Source organism: Paramisgurnus dabryanus, chromosome 9 (genome assembly GCF_030506205.2).
Source record: "Paramisgurnus dabryanus chromosome 9, PD_genome_1.1, whole genome shotgun sequence".
Taxonomy (NCBI): domain Eukaryota; kingdom Metazoa; phylum Chordata; class Actinopteri; order Cypriniformes; family Cobitidae; genus Paramisgurnus; species Paramisgurnus dabryanus.
Window position 1 is genome coordinate 27782878 of NC_133345.1, and position 22789 is coordinate 27805666.

At 37.5% G+C, this 22789-nt stretch overlaps 1 protein-coding gene across 3 annotated transcripts in view; it reads right to left on the reverse strand.

The window, feature by feature from the left end:
- Positions 1-1989: 1989 nt before the first annotated feature.
- Positions 1990-22789, reverse strand: part of LOC135769471 (solute carrier family 66 member 2) — a 52201-nt gene continuing 31401 nt past the window's right edge. For all 3 annotated transcript variants that reach the window (XM_065278797.2, XM_065283456.2, XM_073815778.1), the window contains one exon: positions 1990-7029. In XM_065278797.2, coding sequence (XP_065134869.2) covers positions 6855-7029 — 175 coding nt within the window. In that variant the 3' untranslated portion in view covers positions 1990-6854. The remainder of the gene's footprint in view (positions 7030-22789) is intronic.

A 22789-nucleotide genomic window follows, 5' to 3' on the forward strand; every position in this document is an offset into this window, starting at 1 on the left:
TGAATAATATTCATAGCTGTTATATAACACTATTATTGTATTGTTTTATAATTATTACTTTAAAGGGGCCATGTCACAAGACTTTTTTAAGATGTCAAATAAATCTTCGGTGTCCCCAGAGTACATATGTGAAGTTTAAGCTCAAAATACCATATGAATAATTTATTATAGCATGTTAAAATTGCCACTTTGTAGGTGTGAGCAAAAATGTGCCGTTTTGGGTGTGTCCTTTAAAATGCAAATGAGCTGATCACAATGATAGTGATTTGTTGAAATTGAAACTCAATTGTGCTGTGAATTATTTTCTCTCTTTCTTTCTCTCTGCACTAAATGGCAGTGCCGTGGTTGGATAGTGCACATTAAGGGGTGGTATTATTATAATAAGATCTCCTTATGACATCATAAGGAGAGCCAAATTTCAAAGACCTATTTTACCACATGCTTGCAGAGAATGGTTTACCAAAACTAAGTTAATGGGTTGATCTTTTTCACATTTTCTAGGTTGACAGAAGCACTGGGGACCCAATCATAGCACTTAAACATGGAAAAAGTCAGATTTTCATGGCCATGGCCCCTCAACTGGACCTTTTTGTCAAAACCAGCATTCACTTTATCAACAATTCCAGCTACAGTAGCTCATCTATTGGATCGCACCACACGGGCCAGCATTCGCTTCCCACGTCAATCAAGTGGTACCTATCAAAAGTGGTCCGAAGAAGGAAAAGTGGTGAACCGCAGACAGGGTCATGGGCGGCTAAAGCTGATTGATTCACGTGGGGAGCAAAGGCTGGCCCGGGTGGTCCGATCCAAGAGATGAGCTACTGTAGCTGAATTTGCTGAAAAAGTGAATGGTGTATGAATTAATATATGTGCAAAATTCTTAGGCCACCATGCTACCATTAGATTTGTTGTTTTTGCAATTGTATAGTATGCATATATAATTATTTCTCAGTCTCTTTATTAGAATACAACCAGAAAATACAGGAAATGTGTATGTAGTATTAAAAACAGTATAAAAGTATAAGCTGAAGTGTCAAGTATTTAGGGTAAACTCCCCTTCCACTTGAGCAATAGCAGGCAGCTGCAGGATCTCTTAAACCTAAATAAAATTAAATACTAATTTCTAATTCTAATCGAATGACTTCAGTCTTCTCAAAAATGCTCAAGATGTGTTTCGTGCAAAGATACTGAATAGTGACTGATGCTTGAAGAAGACATTTAGTTCTGAAACATGTTTGTTTTTAATTTTGTGTACATATTTCCTGTATTTTCTGTTTGTATCTTAATAAAAAGAGTGAAAAATAAATATGGATGGACATTAAAACTTTGCTAAAACAACAAAGCAGGTGGGGGTGGCCTAAGACTTTTACACAGAACATACTTTATTTTGAACTAGGGATTTCTAGTTTCATGAATTCACATAGGAAAGCAAAATAATCCACAATTTATCAGATATTACGAAAAATGCTTGTCAATCCTGGATTTTGTGCTCCCGGCACATCTAAAATCTGAATCAACGGCTTTCATCATTTTAATGGAAATAGGAGATAAATGTGAGCAAATGCGATAATCCCTCTTTCCCTGTTCCTGCATCAGGCTGCTTTACCGCTCACCCAAATAGCCCCCATCATAAGGGTCAAGCAGGGACACCATGACCCCGCAGTCTTTCATGTGACATCCTGTACCATACTGTATCATTAATGTTTTCGATTAATGGAGAGATACAGGTATCCAAGCAGGCTTAGTCTCTCATAGGTTCTCCCTGCAGCCTTAAATATTTCATACTGACACCTTTCCACTGCTGAAACCCAATGTATGTAAAGCCACCGAGTTCAGATTCAGGCCCGTGGGTCAGAACGGCACAGTTTAACACTTTGTGATCATTGAAAGTCTCTTTATTATTCAAAACTGACACCTGCCTTACACCCAATGTGCAAAATCATGAATGGATGGAATACTGGTTTTCAATTTTACACCCCACTACACTGGTCACACAAGCAATTTACATTTAATTTGAAATGTGCAATCATGCAATAGATGTTATATAAATGAAATATGTTGCTGGACCTTTGCAAATCCAAACGATTGGGTAAATATTAAGTCTGATGTATCGAACAAGCAATATGTGCAGGAAATATCATCTTGTTTCAGTGTAGGTTCCTGTTTTATAATAATGGTAATAAATAAAAAACAAAAACATTAAGACACAGAGTACAGAGATTACTTTTACAATAAAACACAAATTCTGTCATTCAGTAACATTTTCTCATTTTTTTTTTTTTGCATACATGACATATGATATACTAGCAAACGCATGTACACAATCCCAAAATACAGGCTGCATATTGGGCTGATATTGATATCTTTAAAAATGTGCACAATAATGTAATAACGCTTGTTTTGATGTCAAATTTTTTTCACACGATTTAAATGACAAAACGTTCAGACCATTAAGGCAACATTAAACGGTCATTATTACACAACATTAAACACATAATAGACCTTTATCTTGCTCATCAGTGCAATTTCCTTATCAAGACAAAAGAATTACTGAGCCTGCAAAGTTGTTTACCAGGCATGTGCAACAAAACTGAAAATTGCCAAACACATACAAAAGAAAGATACATCATCAACATGAATGCCTATAGGTAACAGTAATTTTTGCCAGTTTTCTGTAGGATAACAGATTTGACCAAGGTTTAAGAAAGTCTAAGACGGGTACAAGTGCAATAAATTGTCCCAAAGAAAAGCAATGAAATGTTTCTTACAAACAATGACAAGTAAATAAGTACATCTGAACTTTTGCTTAAGAATCCTTGAGCTTATTCTATAAGGTTTATAAGAAGGTGTCTAAAATTGTGCTCATATTTGTCAAGCTACCATACCATGCTATTCATTCTATAGCTCTGTAATACTATATATATATATATATATATATATATATATATATATATATATATATATATATATATATATATATATATATATATATATAAATGCATATGCATTTTCAGAGTGACACCAAAGACACGAATTGGATATTTAAAAGAAACAACTAATACCCAAAGTCATCTCCTGAGTTGTAGTACATCATCTGAGGTGAAACAGTTCAATATTTTTTGTGTTTTAAAGGCCATACATATAGGGCTTACAGTACATAGTTTTTTCAGTGAAAAAATATGTTGGTAGTTTTAATCTTTGCTGTGGCCAGATGTATTTCCTGGCAGAACAAAGATTTACCTTATATACAATGGTATAAAATCCCTGTCAAAATAAGAACTAAAGCTAATAAAATGCCTATGCAGATAACACACAGCTAATAGACTATATAGCTTTGAAGACATCCATAATAACCAGAGAAATGCTAAAGCAGTCACCAGCAAAAAGGTAAAGAGAGAAGGCAAACATAGACCAAGATGGAATCTAAAACCGGTTTTTAAAGGCCACATTTGTATCGCCCTGAGTAGCTTGGCATTTTACAAGCATTTAAAGCTACAGTGACTTATTCTTTGCAGCGACAAACATTACAAACAGTCAAAAATAAAGGTACAAAAGCGGTCACTGGGGCAGTACCCTTTTAAAAGGTCCTAATATGTACCATTTATTGTTTGTACTACCAATATGTACTTTTGAAGTACTAATATGAACTCTTTGGGTACAAAAGTGTACCTTTTTGAAAGGGCACTGTCCCAGTGACAACTTATGTACCTTTATTTCTGAGAGTGTATAGTGCATGTGCGAATAGTAACTTAATGGAGTGGATCTATTCTATGATGAGAATTTATCAGAACTGATGAATTACACCATCATTCAAGCTACCTTTATCACCAGCTTCATTACCTTTCATATGAAAACAGTCCAAATATTTGTGGATAGACTGCCCTTTATCTTGGTGTGATGTAAATGGATAAATATTTGAACAGTTTAGGACTAGTCATGGACAACATAGGCTTTATAGGTGTCGATATGATGTTTCCAATGAAATTTTCCACAATACCTTGGATATATTTGGATATATATTTATATAAAACGACACAATCTCATGGCAATATGTGGTTACCTTACAAAGTGTCTAATTTGTTTGAATCTCATTTGTGCGTTTTAGTATGCTCTGCTTTCGCCCATGCATTGACAGTAAGGCTATGGGCGGAGTTTCATCCGTGCTTTTTAAAGATAATCTAACAGTTCTAGAAATTGCCACCATGCAAAACAGATACGTTTCCTGTGAGTTTATAGGTTGGATAAAAATAACACTCCATTTGTAAGATTGCATTGCATTTGGGTTACCATTGGCGGACCCAGAGGGGTGTCCGATGTGGCACTGGACCCCCCTTCACATCTCACATCTAGTATTTGTCATTCTGTGGACTGAATCAAGTTTATGCTTATATTATATTTTATTATATAGCCTAGACTAGCTTTTATTTTATTTTTACAAAAATTAGTGAAGTGATCTTTCTACTGATTATTAAATTCACTGTGTTGGACTGCACTGGAGCCTTGAACTTGAAAAAGCGACGTGCATCGCGTTTCACACCCACAGGCGGGGCGTGCACAGAGCTTAAAATTAGTTCATATTCGCGTCTTTTTTGGCTTAAACGGACAAATACTCATATTTCAAAATAGCTGTCTTAGTGAGTAATTGGTTTCTGTATGTCTTAAATGAATGTAAACATTTTACTTATGTCCAAAAAACAGTAGGCTAGCCTACCTGTTGAGGTCTCTGTCATTAAAGTTTATTATAAATAACAAAAAGAAGAAGAGACTAACTTCTATAACTTTGAGATGAATCAATATTTAAATAAATGACCCTTTTGCCAAAAATCCTTTGTTTAGATCTGCTATTTGAAGTAAGTTTAAGGTTTGCAGTTTAGATTTCCTGAATTTTTACGAAAGTTACGGCAGTTAAAGTGAGGTCTTTTACTTTATTAACAGTAAATCAGATGTGATGTGAAAATATAAGTTAGTTTTAAGTTCAGCCTTACATTATGTTTACATCTGGGTGATTCTCGCGAAATTAGACTTATGAGGTGTCATGAAACATTTTGATAAAAAAGTTAATGCAAAGTAAGGGTATCAAAAATAAGAAGCATCCAGTTACAAACATCTCTTCATGTACTATTTTGCACACGATTTCAAATGACATCATACAAACCAATTTTGTTGTTTTTTCCACATTTAAGGGGAACATTTTCATTACCGCAACGTGTCCATGGATTTGGGTTCTTTGACATGGAAATATTTATAATTAAAAAATCTAAAAAATAAAAAGCTTCAGTGCATGTTATACTATAAACATTTACAGTAAAAAAACAAGTGGTGTTTGGTGATCATTGGTAAATGTAGAGACAATAATAAGGAATATCAATGTGTCCAAGACTAATTTTCTCATCCTCCACAACAATTTTCAATCATTGTTTAAGCCCTTAATGAACTAACATTTGAAAAAAAAAATGTTGGAAGGGACATAATTGACTGTGACACTCAAGATGGCTACCAGGTAAGCAGTTCTTATTTTTTCTCTCCATATAAAAGTTAAAATTTTGTTTTGAAATAGTACCTAGACAACTTTTGAGTTCTCATTACCGAAACACGAGTTTGTAAATGCATATATTTAATGTAATATCATGTTGCGGTAATGATAATTTTTGATAATGATTACCTAAAAAAGGTAAATAATTCGATAGGAAATATTTTCTAAATCCTCTAAAAATAATGGTTATAGTAAGTTCGACCTTAATCTTATATGTTCAAAAAAAAAAAATGGCTTCAAGGGCTTTTAAAAATTCTGATGTTGGACATCATCTAAAATCTGGATTTCGTGAGAATCACCCATCTGTGCTAGTAATAATGCATGCAGGAATATTAATCTAATGTGGGGTAATGTAAAGTAATCAGAAATCATGAGATTCATTCATGCTTTTTTGTTACAGGGTAACACATAAACACATAAAGTAGCCTGGACCACCCCATTTATAAAAGTCTTGTTCGGGCACTGGCTGCTACCTTAAGGCGATTGAACAATCTTCTCGTAAAATTACTTTCTGATAGGGCACTATTGATCTATGTAAATTATAAAACACAACTAATCAGTTTTTTTATGTTAGCACTGGAATCAAGCTTAATATATCAGTTTTACATTATACATTTATGGCATACCCTTCATGCCTTTCCTGTAAAATATTCAGGTAATTAAAATCATACATCAGCAAATGGTCTTGACTCAAAGGCTTAATTGGATTTAAAAGTCTGACAGTTTAAAATACAGCCTACTTGTAAGTAACAGTGTGTTAGTGCTTTTAAATGAGAAAGATCCCCAAATTGTTGATAAACAAGCTATCAGATTGAATCTAGGTTATGGCAGATGCGATCGGCACATTGGCACACATAGGTTCCCAGTAGTTTAATTGCACTGAAAACTAGCAGCTCTCAAATTTTTTTTAACTTTTTCTTTAAAACTACGAACTAAAACCTTAAACTCGGGAGTGATTGTCATATCTGCACTATTTCCCAGTTACTAAGCAAGTACAAAAGGTCAGATTTTCTCATTTCCAATAAATGACGATGCTCTTTCCAGCGTTCTCAAATTATGTTGGGATAATGTGATTTGGATTATGAGTTCATCCCGGCTTAAGTGCATGTTTGTCATTTAAGACTCAATTAATTTTTAAATTGAACTCACTGCTAATATACTGTAACTTCTAATAAAAATATAGATTCTAAATTGAGTCATGGTGTCAGACTTAAAACACTAATGAAAGTAACAGTCCATAGTTTTGTAGTACACAAGTAATGTACTGTATACGTCCTTGTTGTAAAGTGGTGAATATCATCACGATTGTTTAAATGTAACATCATCCCAGTTTGATTCTGGAGTCCTGGCCATAGTATCCCACCTGGAGCAGAATGGCAATGTCAATCATGATCTGCACTGCGCCACAGACCACGAACTGGACAGGGCTTTCGTTGATCACAAAGTACGTTGTCTTAAAGATGTCACCAGCAGTCCATAAAAGCACCATCTTTACACTGAAAAAGAAAGAGAAAATGTACTGAATCATTCTTGATGCGGCACCAAATATAAAATCGCTCACAACTTTGAAAGAACCCTGTTCAGCTACAAAGTTTTGATAAATGAACCTCATTCACAATGGTTCAAAGCGTCACCAATATATCAGACTAATGTATCGTGCAATGTCCTGTCTGCCTTCTTGATATAGCCATACATCTGTATAACTCACACGTGTGCAAGTATCTGAAGTCTGAATGAAGCCAGGTGAAAATTTCGGTTACACGTAATTGAATCTAGAAGACACAATTATTCAATTTATATAAAAAAATGTAATGGGAGAGACGGCAATGCATAACTGCAATGTCTTCCTGTAGCTGGCAGAGCATTGTGTTAATGGAGGAAAAGGTTTTTGTGGTTTTGAATCCCAGATAACACATATATTGATAAAATGTACACATTATATGCAATATAAGTTGTTTTGTATTAAAGCATCTGCCAAATGCATAAATGTAAAAGTCGATCTCTATGGCCATTAAAACTTAATGGCTAAACAATACCCTTAAAATATTCACAATGTTGGTTAATTTTATATCACTACAAGTAGCAAAATCATCGCAAACACGTTGTGCATATAGAACATCATCCAGTCCCGGTCTATTTTAGTCACAGCGGGACCAAACCTCCTGTAATATGCTGGGCATGGGGCGACTTTTCGAAGCATAGTGAAAATGCAAATTGTCCTTTCGCCTATCAAGTCTGAAGATTTGAAAACTGAAGCAGAAATAAACTGTAGCATTCTTATACAGGGAGATACGCCACCTTTTCAGACACCCCCTACCCGCCATACATCTCTCTATTTCGGCAGTATTTATGCGGAATGAGTTCATTCATTTCAGCCGAATGGAAAGAGAAAGAATGATGGTCTGAGGATGGGCGCAGACTATACATCAGCTGTCACAGACAGAGAAGGATGGGCATCGGACTTCCCACCCTGCTGGCGGGTTGAACGACAAGAGAAATGAGTCTGAACACCAGGTCCTAAGGCAGACATTTACAGTACAGTAATGGTACTGTCCTGTTTATACTTTGTGTCCTAATGGATGTTAAAGGGATACTCCAGCCAGATATCAAAATTGGGTTATTCTCACAAAATTTGACTTATTAGGTGTAATGAAACATTTTAATAAAAAACATACAGTTACAAACATCTCTTCATGTATTATTTTACACATGATTTCAAATGACATCATACAAATCAATTTTGTTGTTTTTTCCACATTTAAGGGGGAAATTTTCATTACTTAATGTTTCATAATTTAAAAAAAGCTTCAGTGCATGTTATACTATAAAATTTACAGTAACATTTGAATGCGTCCAAGACCAATTTTCTCTTCCTCCACAACAATTTTCAATCATTGTTTAAGTCCTCAAGGAACTACAGTAACATTTTCTAAAAAAAATTGTTGGAAGAGACATTACTGACTGTGACACTCAAGATGGCTACCAGGTAAGCAGTTCTTATTTTTTCTCTCCAGATAAAAGTTGAAATTTTGTTTGTCATAGTACCTAGACAACTTTGTAGTTCTTGATACCGAAACATGAGTTTGTAAATGCATATATTTAATGTAATATCATGTTGCGGTAATGATAATTTTTGATAATGACAATCTAAAAAAACGTAAATAATTTTATAGGAAATATTTTTTAAATACTCTAAAAACAATGGTTATAGTAAGTTCAAACCTTAATCTTATATGTGAAAAAAAAAAATGGCTTCAAGGTCTTTTTAAAAATTCTGATGCTGGACACCTTCTAAATCTGGATTTCGTGAGAATCACCCAATTACCTCATGATTTATGCACCCTCAAGCAATCAGAGGTACACATGTCAAACATCTTTCAGACAAGCACATTTGGAGTTATTTTAATAAATATCCTTGCTCTTCCAAGCTTTATAATGGTAGAAAACAGGGATCAGCGAACAACCTCTGACTTTAAACCCCCAAAAAGTGCATTTATCTTTCACAGAAGTAATCCACACGGCTTTAACGGGTTAATAAAGGTCTTCTGTTTATAAAGTTTAAAATATGGATATTTTCCTAACACTATTGCATCGATTACCCACAAAACACCTTTATTAACCCCTTGGAGTGTGAATTAGATCTGTGAAGGATGAATGCACTTTTTTGGGCTTCAGGCAGAACTTTCCAGCTCCAATACCCTCAAATTCAAGAACTAAATGTTACATTGTGTTACCTTTAAAGATACATTGTTACAGTTCCCTTTCGAGGGAACTCGCGCTGCGTCACTGAAGTGACACTTTGCGGACGCCTCCAAGGGTAAGTGCGTCTGAATGTGTATATCAAATTCAACCAATGGTGAGGCTTAATTACAAAGACTGGGTGACGCGGGAGCCAGGAAGTATATCGCTATCTGAAATATTGCCAAAGATGGCGTTACAGGGACGCAGGAAGTATGGCAAGGGAGACGTCTCGTTCCCTTCTCAGGAATCAACAGTTACATACGTAACCCCAGACGTTTTCATTTGTCAAACACAACTATTGGTATGAATCAACATTAGCATACAGTATAGAAAATATAAGCATTGAAAGCAAACAGTTTAACACATGTGCTTAAAAAGTCTAGACGTTTTATGATATTATCCTACACTACACAGGGAATAATATGGATTTTTTCCAGAAAACGTCTTGGATAAAATAGATTCAAGCACTTTAAATGACCTGTACCCATGTATGTATATTTTCAAAAACTTCCCAGGGCCTTGAATATTTTCCCCCAGATTCACAAACTTTTAAGGATTTCAAGGACCTGTGGGAACCCTGTAAATGGGACATATCGCCCAACACTTTTCTGATCCCTGTGTTCTTCCGTTAAAAGCTTGGAAAAGCAAGGGCATTTACTAAAACAACTCTAAATGTGTTCTTCTAAAAGAAGATGATGGACATGTGTATCTCGGATTGCTTGAGGGCAAGTACATCATAGGGGAATTTTAATACAGTATTTGGCTGGAGTACCACTTTACCCAGTTAACCCTTTTTGAGATAACTGTTCAAAATGATACTCTTCCTCTGTCACTCTTTTTAAATTGTTTGGGTGAAACTGCAGAATTGTGACATGAAGAAATAAGTGAAAGCATCCTGTTTGATGTGTTTTGGAAGAAAATTCAACTTCAATTGCACACTCTTCTCCCTTTCTCTCTCTTTGCATTGCTCCAGAGATCATCTCCAAACATTGTTATGAAGATGAAACATTAATGAGGTAATTGAGAATGGTTGGAGAGCACTGACAACAGCAGTGCCAGATAACAGAGACAGAAAGCCTCTTAATGGTTCTCCGTCTTTCAGAAACAAAAAGTCTTCAGACCGTTCCCAAACACTCAATCGAACACAAACACAACCTTTCTTGCTTAGGAGAATGAAACCGTCTTCTCTTGTGAGTCCTTCACGGATTGACAGAAGATGAAAGAAATGCTCAGCAAACAGCGAGCGGAGCTGTAGGGCCTGTGAGAGAGGTAGAAGTGATTATTGCATTGATCAGGAGAAGTGAGGCTACGGTTACAACACTCCCAGTCCACGATGAACAGCTCTGCACTCAAACCTGACAAGCCTTCAATTGATCCTCTTCAACCTGACACTCTCACCTCGACAATGAGCTGAAAGACGTACAGACAGATAGATAGACTGACAGACAGAGAGACGGGCAAATAAAGGGCACATAGACAGAAACGATCAGACAGATGCAGACACAAAACGAAAGAGAGAGAGAAAGAAAGAAATTATTTAAGAAGACATCAGACAGACAAACACAGCAGAGAGACAGGCAAACAAGCAGGTAGACTGGCAAACAGATACGGACAAACACATTTGGACAGATAGAGAGACTGACAGACAGACAAGCAGACAGACAGGACACAAACAAATGAAAGAAGTATTTTATAGATAGATAGACAGACAGACAGACAGAATAAAGGGCCGAAAAAGGGCAGACATGATGAGACAGATGCAGAAAGAAAGAAAGAACATGACAAACGAACAGACAAACACATTCAGATAGACAGAAAGAAAAAGGTTAGTACAAAAGAAGAATTTAGTATCTGTCTGTCAGTCTCTCTATCAGTGGATATCAATCAGACAGATAGAAAGAAAAAAAAGGAAAGAACGAAAGTAGACAAAAGCAGAAAAAGACAGATAGAGAGACTGACAGACAGAAAAAAGGAGAGATAGAGAGACAGCCACGTACAGACAGAAAGGAAGGAAGGAAGGAAAGAAAGAAAGAAAGACTTTTGACAGACAGACAGAAAGGTTTTAAATAGACAGACAGACAGACAGACAGACAGACAGACGCACGCACGCACACACACGCACACACACACACAGCAGAGAGACAGGGAAACAAGCAGGTAGACTGGCAAACAGATAGACACATTTGGTCAGATAGAGAAACTGACAGACACTAAAAGGACAGAAAGAGAGAAAGGTAGACTAGGAGACACACAGACAGACAGACAAGCATACAGACAGGACACCAACAAATGAAAGAAAGAATGAAAGAAGTATTTGAAGAGACAGACAGAATAAAGGACCAAAAGCAGACATGATGAGAGAGATGCAGAGACAGACATGCAAGCAGACACACAGACAGAAAGAAAGTATTTCAATAGATGGAAATCAGTCATGTGACCTTTTACGTCATGCCGCCATCTTGAGTACCTACCGAGTACCACCAAACCACTGACAAGCATTGGCTAGCTTGCTACGATTTACGGATTTCTTATCTTTTACTGTCTATGATTCTAACGGAAAGGGCTACGAAAAAATTCTGTTGAAATTACAATGTTATTGCAGCTGGGTTGCCTGTAATTTACCGTAGATTTACATTTATGTTATTTACTGGTAAGAGTTTGTTCAAAGTTAAAAAAATGTGTTTTTTTTTTGCTTCAGATTTTGTTTCCCAGAATGTTTTGCTTGATGCTGTTTTTTAGTTTTACTCTGTAAAGACAAAGACTTGTAAATGTTTAATGTTCATTTAACTTTGAACAAAATGTTGCCAGTAAGAAACATAAATTTAAATCTACTGTAAGTTACCGGCAACGCAGCTGCAATTTCTACGGAATTTTTTTTACAGTGTTACTTTAAAAAATATATCTTGGTTAGGGTGTGATGCTTACTCGATCCCTGATGCGTTCTTCCAGCCGCTGTCCACTGCTACCGAACTACCACTATTTTACAACATAAGAAGGCGCGACACAACATAAAACTTTGCTCGAAGTATCACCTGGATCTCTACACATGAACGCGAGCATTGAAAACATTGTTTGTGTACACAGAGTTTACTAAAAAGAAAGGTTTTGAACAACTGACTTTGGCTGTTATGGTGTCCGCTCGTCATCTCTGCCAGACGTAAATAATCAATTTCCGAATGCAAATTAATGAATCTCATATGAAGCTCCTTTTTCAACTAGAAGGTCAATATTGTTTTTCACTTGCGACAAAACAACGAATTATCCATTCTTTTTTATGGAACTATGCTTTAGGAGCTATCAATCTTTACTCTCCTCCCTCCTTACGTCGCAATTGGAGATCGATACATCTTGACTGGGAAGAAGGCGGCGAGCGGACACATCAAGTCAGTTGTTCAAAACCTTCTTTTTAGTTAACTCTGTGTTCACAAACAATCTTCTTAATGCTCGAGTTCACGTGTAGAGACACAGGCGATACTTCGATCAAAATATCATGTTGTGTTGAGCCTTCTTAGTGTTGTATAAATAGCGATTTTGATGCTCACAGCATATTGAAGGCATAGCTTCTAGATCTTTTGCGACCACTTCAGGTCCTCAAAATGGAGGAAGACAAGTGAGTGACGTCAGCTGATATTCATGTATAGACAGGCAGGAAGGGAGGGAGGTTGGGAAGGAAGAAGGAAAGAAAGACTTTTGACAGACAGACAGACTTTCAGTGAACATCAGACACACACACACACACACACACACACACACACACACACACACACACACACACACACACACAGAGATACAAACACATTTGGACAGACAAACAGATAAAGAGACTGACAGACAGAAAAAGTATAGACAGAGAGACAGGCAGACAGGACACCCACAAATGAAAGAAGGAATGAAAGAAGGATTTCAATAGACAGACAGACAGAAAAAAAGGACAAAAAAGGGCACACAGTCAGACATGATGAGACAGATGCAGAGACAGGCAAGCAAGCAAGCAGGCAGGCAGACAGAAAGGAAAGAAAGAAAGAAAGAAAGAAAGAAAGAAAGAAAGAAAGAAAGAAAGAAAGCTTACAATTAGATAACAGACAGACAGACAAAATAAGAAAGATAGAAAACATACATGGTCTGGATGTTTGTTTGGTTGGTCAAACTTTATATTATTCTCTATTTTGGTGATTCTTGGACAGAATAAGTTAAAAATGACCAGGAGCAGACTTTGTTTATTCACATCTGTCTGACTATGTGAGACAAATCATGTGTAAGACACAAGACCAGTATGCTGGGCTTTCTGTTTCAGTAACTGTCAAAGACATCTAAGGAGGAACAACCTCCTAAAGATCTGCTCCAGGCAGATATATCAATACACCAGTCTCTACGTTCACCCCAGCCTCCGAGGTTTCTACTCCTTGAGTTCATATTGATGAAGGGATAAACCAGGACCAGCGCTTCGGGTGCAGTTCCAAGTGCACCTCTCAAAAAACCACCCTCCCTGTGATAAAGCATGTCAAACAAACCAGGCATGCTTCTTGTCTTTCTTCACCAATGAATGTCAAAAAATAGTACATGAAAACAAAAACCTTGAGAATCTGCCAGAGAAGCTAAAGTATCAACCATCCATGGACTGGGGTCTACAAACTACAGCACGATTAAAGAGGGGCTGATGGAAAGCATAAATCAAAAGGCTGGCAAGGGAAAAGAGAAGCCATCCTCAACAACAAAAATATGAAATATGCATGTAGATCGATCCGGTCGGCTCAAACACAAGGGAGTTTGAACACTTCCTGAAGGAATGTGTCTCATCCGAACAAAAGGAAGATGGGAGGCAGAAGTGAACAAAACCATCAAGAGAAAGTAAAGACATATATAATGATAATGAAGTAAGCCCTCAAAACCAATGTTTCTCTACCATATGCTCACCAACAACTTCATACAGATCATTGGCTTACGATCAAAATGCACCCAGAACAGCTGGGAAATACACAGCGTGAATCAGTGATACGGTTTGGATAGCTTGGAGTGTTGGAGAGCCCTATAAATCAGTTGGTTTGGACACTAAAGCAGTCCCAGTGGTACATAATAGTGATACATTTGATATGCATATGGATGGTGTAGCACACAAGCCCATTAAGATGTACGCTAAGTCGCTCAAATCAACCTGGAAACAGATGGTTCTTCTAGAACACTGCTCAACATTTATTTTTCTCCATCTTCTCCACACATTTACTTTCCTCTGTGTCTTGCCCTGAAGGGAATGTAAATAAATCTGTTGCGGTACCAGTCTTGGCAAGCCCTGGCAGCTAGCGGGTCCTCTAATTCAATCACACATCTCGGACTGATCAATGGGGGCCGTGCAGAAAACCGGTATACCTCCGCTCACCTTGGGTCATATGGGGCATGCACACCAATGGCTTTTTTTCTCTTTAATTAACCCAAACACGACAGCCAACATCTGCTGGGCAGCAATCGTGTTCACATAGTTCAGGTTTTTTCTTCGTGGCTCTGGGCCGCTGGTATTCAATTAAAGTTACATGAGGTCTTGGGTATATATATTTTACTTCCAGTATAGGTCTGAACCGTCATAAGTTACACTCCTTTAGCAGTCAATATGTTGTATGGCTTTGAAATGAAATGAGAAATGTCCATTACGGTCATATTCATTGCAGGGCTGATTTAAGCCTTCGGGCGCTTTAGTTCCAGTTTCACAGTTTCCACAATATAAGTTTCTGTGGTTTGACATACTTGTAATTGGATTGAAAGAAAAAATTGTCAGTTGAGTCAGGTTCGAACCCGTGACCTGATCGGGCTTAAAACCTTGCTTGACTTATTGCTTATGTACATTTTTAAAAAAATTTATCAGAGAGATGATAACTTAAATGCTATTGTTTAATTAAGTCTGATGTCATTACATGCATTTAAAAACATGTCTCCAGCAAAAATATATCATACTTTCATTGTTGCATTTTATAATATAGTTATAATATAGTATCGTGTATCGACGATCGTCAGACAAATCGCCAATAGGCTTTCATGACGACAGTTGGCGATGGTTATTATTTTTATCATCATAGTTTCGCATTAACATGCGCATTGCGTGCTTTTCCTCGCATGAGAGGGTTTGTGGGTTTCACTTTGCACGAGAGCTTGTAATGCGCACGGATTCCTTCTCGCGTACCTGGACTTAAAGGGATAGTTCACCAAAAAATTTAAACAATGTCATTAATGACTCACCCTTATGTCGTTCCAAACTTTTAAGACCTCTGTTCATCTTCAGAACACAGTTTAAGATGTTTTATATTTAGTTTGAGAGCTTGTTGACCCTTCATTGAAAATCTATGTACGGTATACTGTCCATGTCCAGAAAGGTAATAAAAACATCATCAAAGTAGTCCATGTGACATTAGTGGGTTAGTTAGAATGTGTTGAAGCATCAAAAATACATTTTGGTCCAAAATAAAAAAGTATGACTTTATTCAGCATTGTCCTCTCTTCCGGTTCTGTTGTGAAGCGCATGCACGAGACTAAAGTCACGTGACTGCAGTGACGCGACTGATGTGTTATACTCAGTTATCCTTTTTTCCCCCAAACTTACAGTGTACGGCTCTCTCAGACTGTAAATGACGCTTGGGTGCACAAAAAACAAACAAACAAAATTTAAAAAAAGCTGGGGTGCACCAGATAACACGTCAGCCGTGTCGTACATCATCTGCTTGCGTCACTGCAGTCATGTGACTTTACTGTAGTCTGGTGCATGCGCTACACAACAGAACCGAAATAGAAGACAATGCTAAATAAAGTCATAATTTTTGTTATTTTTGGACCAAAATGTATTTTCGATGCTTCAACAAATTCTAACCGGCCCGTTTTTATTACCTTTCTGGACATGGACAGTATACTGTACATGGATTTTTAATCAACAAGTGTCAACAAGCTCTCAGACTAAATATAAAACATCTTAAACTGTGTTCTGAGGATGAACGGAGGTCTCACGAGTTAGGAACGACATGAGGGTGAGTCATTAATGACATTTAATTTCATTTTTGGGTGAACTATCCCTTTAATGCGCACGTCTTGGACTCTTGCATGAACCTGAATGCGCGTAGTATGGACTCCCTCTGTAATGCGCACATGAGCTTGTAATACACTCGGCTCTGACATTTCCTTGTACTAGAGAGGTTGTAAGGCATGCAGCGGGTTAAAACCATCAAGTGTTTTGTTCCCACTCCCTGGCACCCAGGAAATTTTAGAGCGCCTAGGCTTTTCCACGCTCTGATTAATGGCATCCGTTTTAAGAAGGTTGCGGTCATGACAGTGTTGCCCTTGCTTATTTTTTGTCCATCAATCAAGTGACTTGTCATAAATGAGTAAAAAATGAACACATAAATAAATGAGTAAACTACTACCCTGCCTCCAATACGATCGTGTATCTGCGATCTCACAGGCTGATGATAGGACGATCTCAAAATGAGGCATATCGCCCAACACTACTAGGGAAGTAGTGTATAGTGTGCACTATCCAACAGCCTAAAGAAATCTGTATCACACTGTCCTCAGTACTGCTGATTCCTTCAGTCTTATGACATGAATTATCTATCAATGATAAATAAATTATTCTCACCTATGCATGATGTTCAACAACGCTTGAAAAAAGATGAAGTAAATCACATGCACATGGACCAAGAAAAGATAAATATCTCCCATCAGTTGCTAAAGGCAAAACTAATCAAAAAACAGCATCTCTAGAAGCACAGAATTTCATTCCCTAGATGGCCGGTATACAGTAGGTAACTTACATCCACTGCTTCCTTATTTTTTATAAATACGAGAAATGTTTCCTAAGAGCATGAAACTCTCAGGGGTAATCAGGGCCGATCAGGGCTCTGTGTGAGCAGCGAGGGTTCGGTCTCATGGGAGAATCTGGCTGTGTGTCACTGCTTGTTAAGGAGACAGATTACAGCGTTCTCGGCTTCATCAACACAGCAGGGTCCTGATGCCAACTACATTCTTGACTTAGCATGAAGCACAGAACCCCAGAAACTGACTTTCAGCCTTGCTAATGCTGAGCGCCTTAAACTTTTTCCCTTTACTTTTTTTGGAAACTCCTGTGGAGTTGCCTGAACTTGAAAATGAGGTGACAGAGAGCAGCAGCAGTGCGATGCTTGTGTGCTTTTCTAATTTAAGTGGATTTATTACAGCGCTAATTACAGTGCTTGAAAGGCATTCATCTGTTTATCCATACATCTTTTCTACAGTACTACAGTATTTATCCATCTATTCATTAATCTATTCTCTACAGTACCTATCTGTCTTTCCATCCATCCATCCATCCATTATCTACAGTATCTGTCTGTCCATCCATCTATCATCCATCCTTTACAGTATCTTTTGGTCCATCCATCCATCTGTTATCTACAGTATCCATCTGTCCATCTATCCATTCATCAATCTATCCTCTACAGTACATATCAGTATCCATCCGTCCATGTATTATTTACAGCACCTGTCTGTCCATCCATCAATCTATCCATCTTCTACATTATCTCCATTAGCTCCAGTATCTATCCGTCCATTCACCCATCCATCCATCCATCCATCCATCCATCCATCCATCCATTATCTACTGTATCTGTCTGTCCATCAATCCATCCATCTTCTACATTATCTCCATTATTTCCAGTATCCATCCATCCATCCATCCATCATCTACAGTATCTGTCTGTCTGTTTATCAATCCATCCATCTATAATCTACAGTATATGTTTGTCCATTTATCCATCCATCCATCCATCCATCTATTATCTACAGTATCTGTCTGTCCGTTTATCCATCCATCCATCCATCTATAATCTACAGTATATGTTTGTCCATTTATCCATCCATGCATCCATCCATCCATCTATTATCTACAGTATCTGTCTGTCTATCCATCCATCCATCCATCCATCCATCCATTCATCTATTATCTACAGTATGTGTCTGTCTGTCCATCCATCCATTCCTCAATCTATTATCTACAGTATCTATCCATCTGTCAATCAATCAGTCCATCTATTCATTCACCCATCCTTTACAGTATCTTTTGATCCATCCATCCATCCATCTGTTATCTACAGTATCCATCTGTCTGTCTGTCTGTCTGTCTGTCCGTCCATCTATCCATTAATTCATCAATACATCTATTATCTACAGTATCTGTCCGTCCATCCATCCATCTATCTATCTATTATCTGTCTGTCTATCCCTCCATCCATCCATCCATACATACGTCTATTATCTACAGTATGTGTCTGTCCAGCCATCAATCTATTATCTACAGTATCTATCCCTCCATCCATCCATTCATCTATTATCTACAGTATGTGTCTGTCCATCCATCCATTCATCAATCTATTATCTCCAGTATCTATCCCTCCATCCATCCATCCATCCATTATCTACAGTATCGGTCTGTCCATCAATCCATCTATCTTCTACGTTATCTCCATTATTTCCAGTATCTATCTGTCTGTCCATCCATCCATTCATCAATCTATTATCTCCAGTATCTATCCCTCCATCCATCCATCCATCCATTATCTACAGTATCGGTCTGTCCATCAATCCATCCATCTTCTACGTTATCTCCATTATTTCCAGTATCTATCTGTCTGTCCATCCATCCATTATCTACAGTATCTGTCTGGCCGTTTATCCATCCATCCATCCATCAATCTTTTATCTACAATATCTGTCTGTCTATCCATCCATACATCCATTCATTCATCTATTATCTACAGCATGTGTCTGTCCATCCATCCATCCATCAATCTATTATCTACAGTATCTGTCTGTCTATCCATCCATACATCCATTCATTCATCTATTATCTACAGTATGTGTCTGTCCATCCATCCATCCATCCATCCATCCATCCATCAATCTATTATCTACAGTATCTGTCTGTCTGTCTATCCATCCATACATCCATTCATTCATCTATTATCTACAGTATGTGTCTGTCCATCCATCCATCCATCCATCCATCAATCTATTATCTACAGTATCTGTCTGTCTGTCTATCCATCCATACATCCATTCATTCATCTATTATCTACAGCATGTGTCTGTCCATCCATCCATCCATCAATCTTTTATCTACAGTATCTGTCTGTCTATCCATCCATCCATACATCCATTCATTCATCTATTATCTACAGTATGTGTCTGTCCATCCATCCATCCATCCATCCATCCATCCATCCATCCATCCATCCATCCATCAATCTATTATCTACAGTATCCATCCATCTGTCTGTCTGTCCATCTATCCATTCATCCATCTGTCCATCCATCCTTTACAGTATCTTTTGGTCAATCCATCCATCTGTTATCTACAGTATCCATCCATCTGTCTGTCTGTCCATCTATCCATTCATCAATCCATCGTCTACAGTACATATCTGTCCATCGTCCATGTATTATTTACAGCATCTGTCTGTCCATCCATCAATCCATCCATCTTCTACATTAACTCCATTATCTCCAGTATCTATCTGTCCATCCATCAATACATCTATTATCTACAGTATCTGTCCATCCATCCATCTATTATCTACAGTATCTGTCTGTCTATCCATCCATCCATCCATCCATCCATTCATCTATTATCTACAGTATGTGTCTGTCCATCCATCCATTCCTCAATCTATTATCTACAGTATCTATCCATCTGTCAATCAATCAGTCAGTCCATCTATTCATTCATCCATTCATCCATCATTTACAGTATCTTTTGATCCATCCATCCATCCATCCATCCATCTGTTATCTACAGTATCCATCTGTCTGTCTGTCTGTCCGTCCATCTATCCATTCATTCATCAATACATCTATTATCTACAGTATCTGTCTGTCTGTCTATCCCTCCATCCATCCATACATACATACATACATACATACATCTATTATCTACAGTATGTGTCTGTCCATCCATCCATTCATCAATCTATTATCTACAGTATCTATCCATCTGTCAATCAATCAGTCAATCTAGTCATTCATCCGTCCATCCATCCTTTACAGTCTCTTTTGGTCCATCCATCCATCCATCTGTTATCTACAGTATCCATCTGTCTGTCTGTCAGTCCGTCCATCTATCCATTCATTCATCAATCCACCCTCTACAGTACATATCTGTCCATTAGTCCATGTATTATTTACAGCATCTGTTCATCCATCCATCCATCTTCTAAATTATCTACAGTATCTACTTGTTTGTCAGTCTCTCCATCCGGCCATCCATCCTCTATAGTACCTAACAGTCTGTCCATCCACTTATCCATCTATTATCTACAGTATCTATCTATCTGTTCATCTCTTTATCCATCAATTCATTAATCCATCATCTGCAGTACCTATCTGTCCATCCATTCATTTATTATCTACAGTATCTGTCCGTACATCCATCCATTCATTAATCTATTATCTGCAGTATGTGTCTTTCCATCCATCCATTCAAACAATTATCTACAGTATCTATCTGTCTGTCAGTCAGTCTATTCATTCATCCGTCCATCCATCCTCTACAGTACTTTTGGTCTTTCTATCCATTCATCCATCCATGTACAGTATTATCTACAGTATCTGTCTGTCCATCTATTCATCCATCTGTTATCTACAGTATCTATCTGTCTGTCCATCTATCCATTCATCAATCCATCCTCTACAGTACCTATCTGTCCATCTGTCCACGTATTATCTACAGCATCTGTCTTTCCATCCATCCATCCATCCATCCATCCATCCATCCATCCATCCATCCATCCATTATCTACAGTATCTGTCCATCCATTCCTCTATTATCTACGCTGTAGTATCTGTCTGTCAATCCATCAATCTGTCCATCCATCCATTTATTATCTACAGTATCTGTCTGTCTGTCCGTCTATTCATCTATCCATTCATTAATCTCTAAAGCAAATATCTAAATTGTGACTGGTATTCTTTTTTTACGTCTATTTAACAATGTATAGCAGCTTTTAGACTGCACAGATATGCACACCAGAAAATGTGTTTAAAGTATTAGACGATTACACAGGAAAATTCATATTCTCTAAAATCAACATCCTTTCTGTAGCTGAGGTCTTGCCTTGCATCAGGTAAGGAATGAAATAACCTAAAACCTAATGAGTGTTTGTCTATGTGTTGGTGCGAGACTCCATTTACTCTGGATCATTATATCCTCATAATTATAACCATCATTACAGAAAATACCCACACATACCCACATTACAGAAAAACATAACAGCTATTTGTAACGTAAAGGTAATTCAGACTGTCAAGCACGCACACATGCAAGCACATGCACGCACACATAAATACACAAGTGTGTGCAAAAACTTTAAATAGGGTCACAACTCCTTTTGCTCAAATCTATGGTGCCTACAGGGTTCAAAAATATCAATTTCTATAAAAATACAAATGTCAACTCAAAACAGACCCTGACAAAAATTCTGAGGACCTTTCAGAGCTTGAAAAATGAAACAAGACCTCGTGGGACAGGGGACACAGCATGACACTGAACACTCGGCCCATTACTGTCTGTCACAGTCTGAATAGCTCACAGATAAACACACAAACCTTTCTGTTCCTCGCTATAACCTCTGCTTACATGTATGTCCACAAGAGAAACATAAATAACAACAGTGGCAACAAAGGCTAAAGAAAGTCTCCTATGAGGAGAAAGGAAGGTCAAAAAGATAGATGGACCATTTCAATCCTTCACTTTCAATAAATGTCTGGCTTAAGGACACAGCGTTGGAGCCGCCCATCTTCAGTGGCCCATATTAGGGGTGGATGATTTTGATAATGGCAGTACTGCATGTGTCATTGGAGAAAGTACTGATGTGGAAACAGCCTCACAACCTTTTATAAACCTCTGTTCCAAAAGCTATAAAAACATCATTTTATGGCATCAAAAGGGCACTACTGCCTGAAAGTTTCCTTCAAAAGTCTTGAACTTGAAAGTCTGTGCAGTGTGCACTGTAAAAAAAAAGTTAACTTAAAAAGTTAGGTTACCTGGTTGCCTTAACATTATGAATTAATTCAACCTTAAAATATTTGTAAGCAACCAGGTAACTTACTTTAAGTTGAACCAACTTTTTATTTTTTTACAGTGAGGCTGCACCACAGATGCAGGTATAGTTACAGTATGCACTGCACCAAGCTCAGTTCTCCAAACAGGGCAGATATAATTGAAAGAAATGCAATTCAGGCAATTGCTACATTTACTCAAAATGGATAATTTGCCCAAAATTTGTGTGCATTTTGATTATTGCATTTGGTTATTCGGAACAGACGCTTATGTGCTTTATTGGATGGGGTGTTATTTGTGTGGGGCACAGAGCTGCTGCCTATGCACAGCGTTCCAAATCAGACATTTTTTTGAGGACTCAGGCAAGATGTTGCTTAAAAAGCAGAAGGTAGCTCATTAGGTTTTGGATAAGAGCTTCAGAGAATCATATGAGGATTGAAGTGCATTTA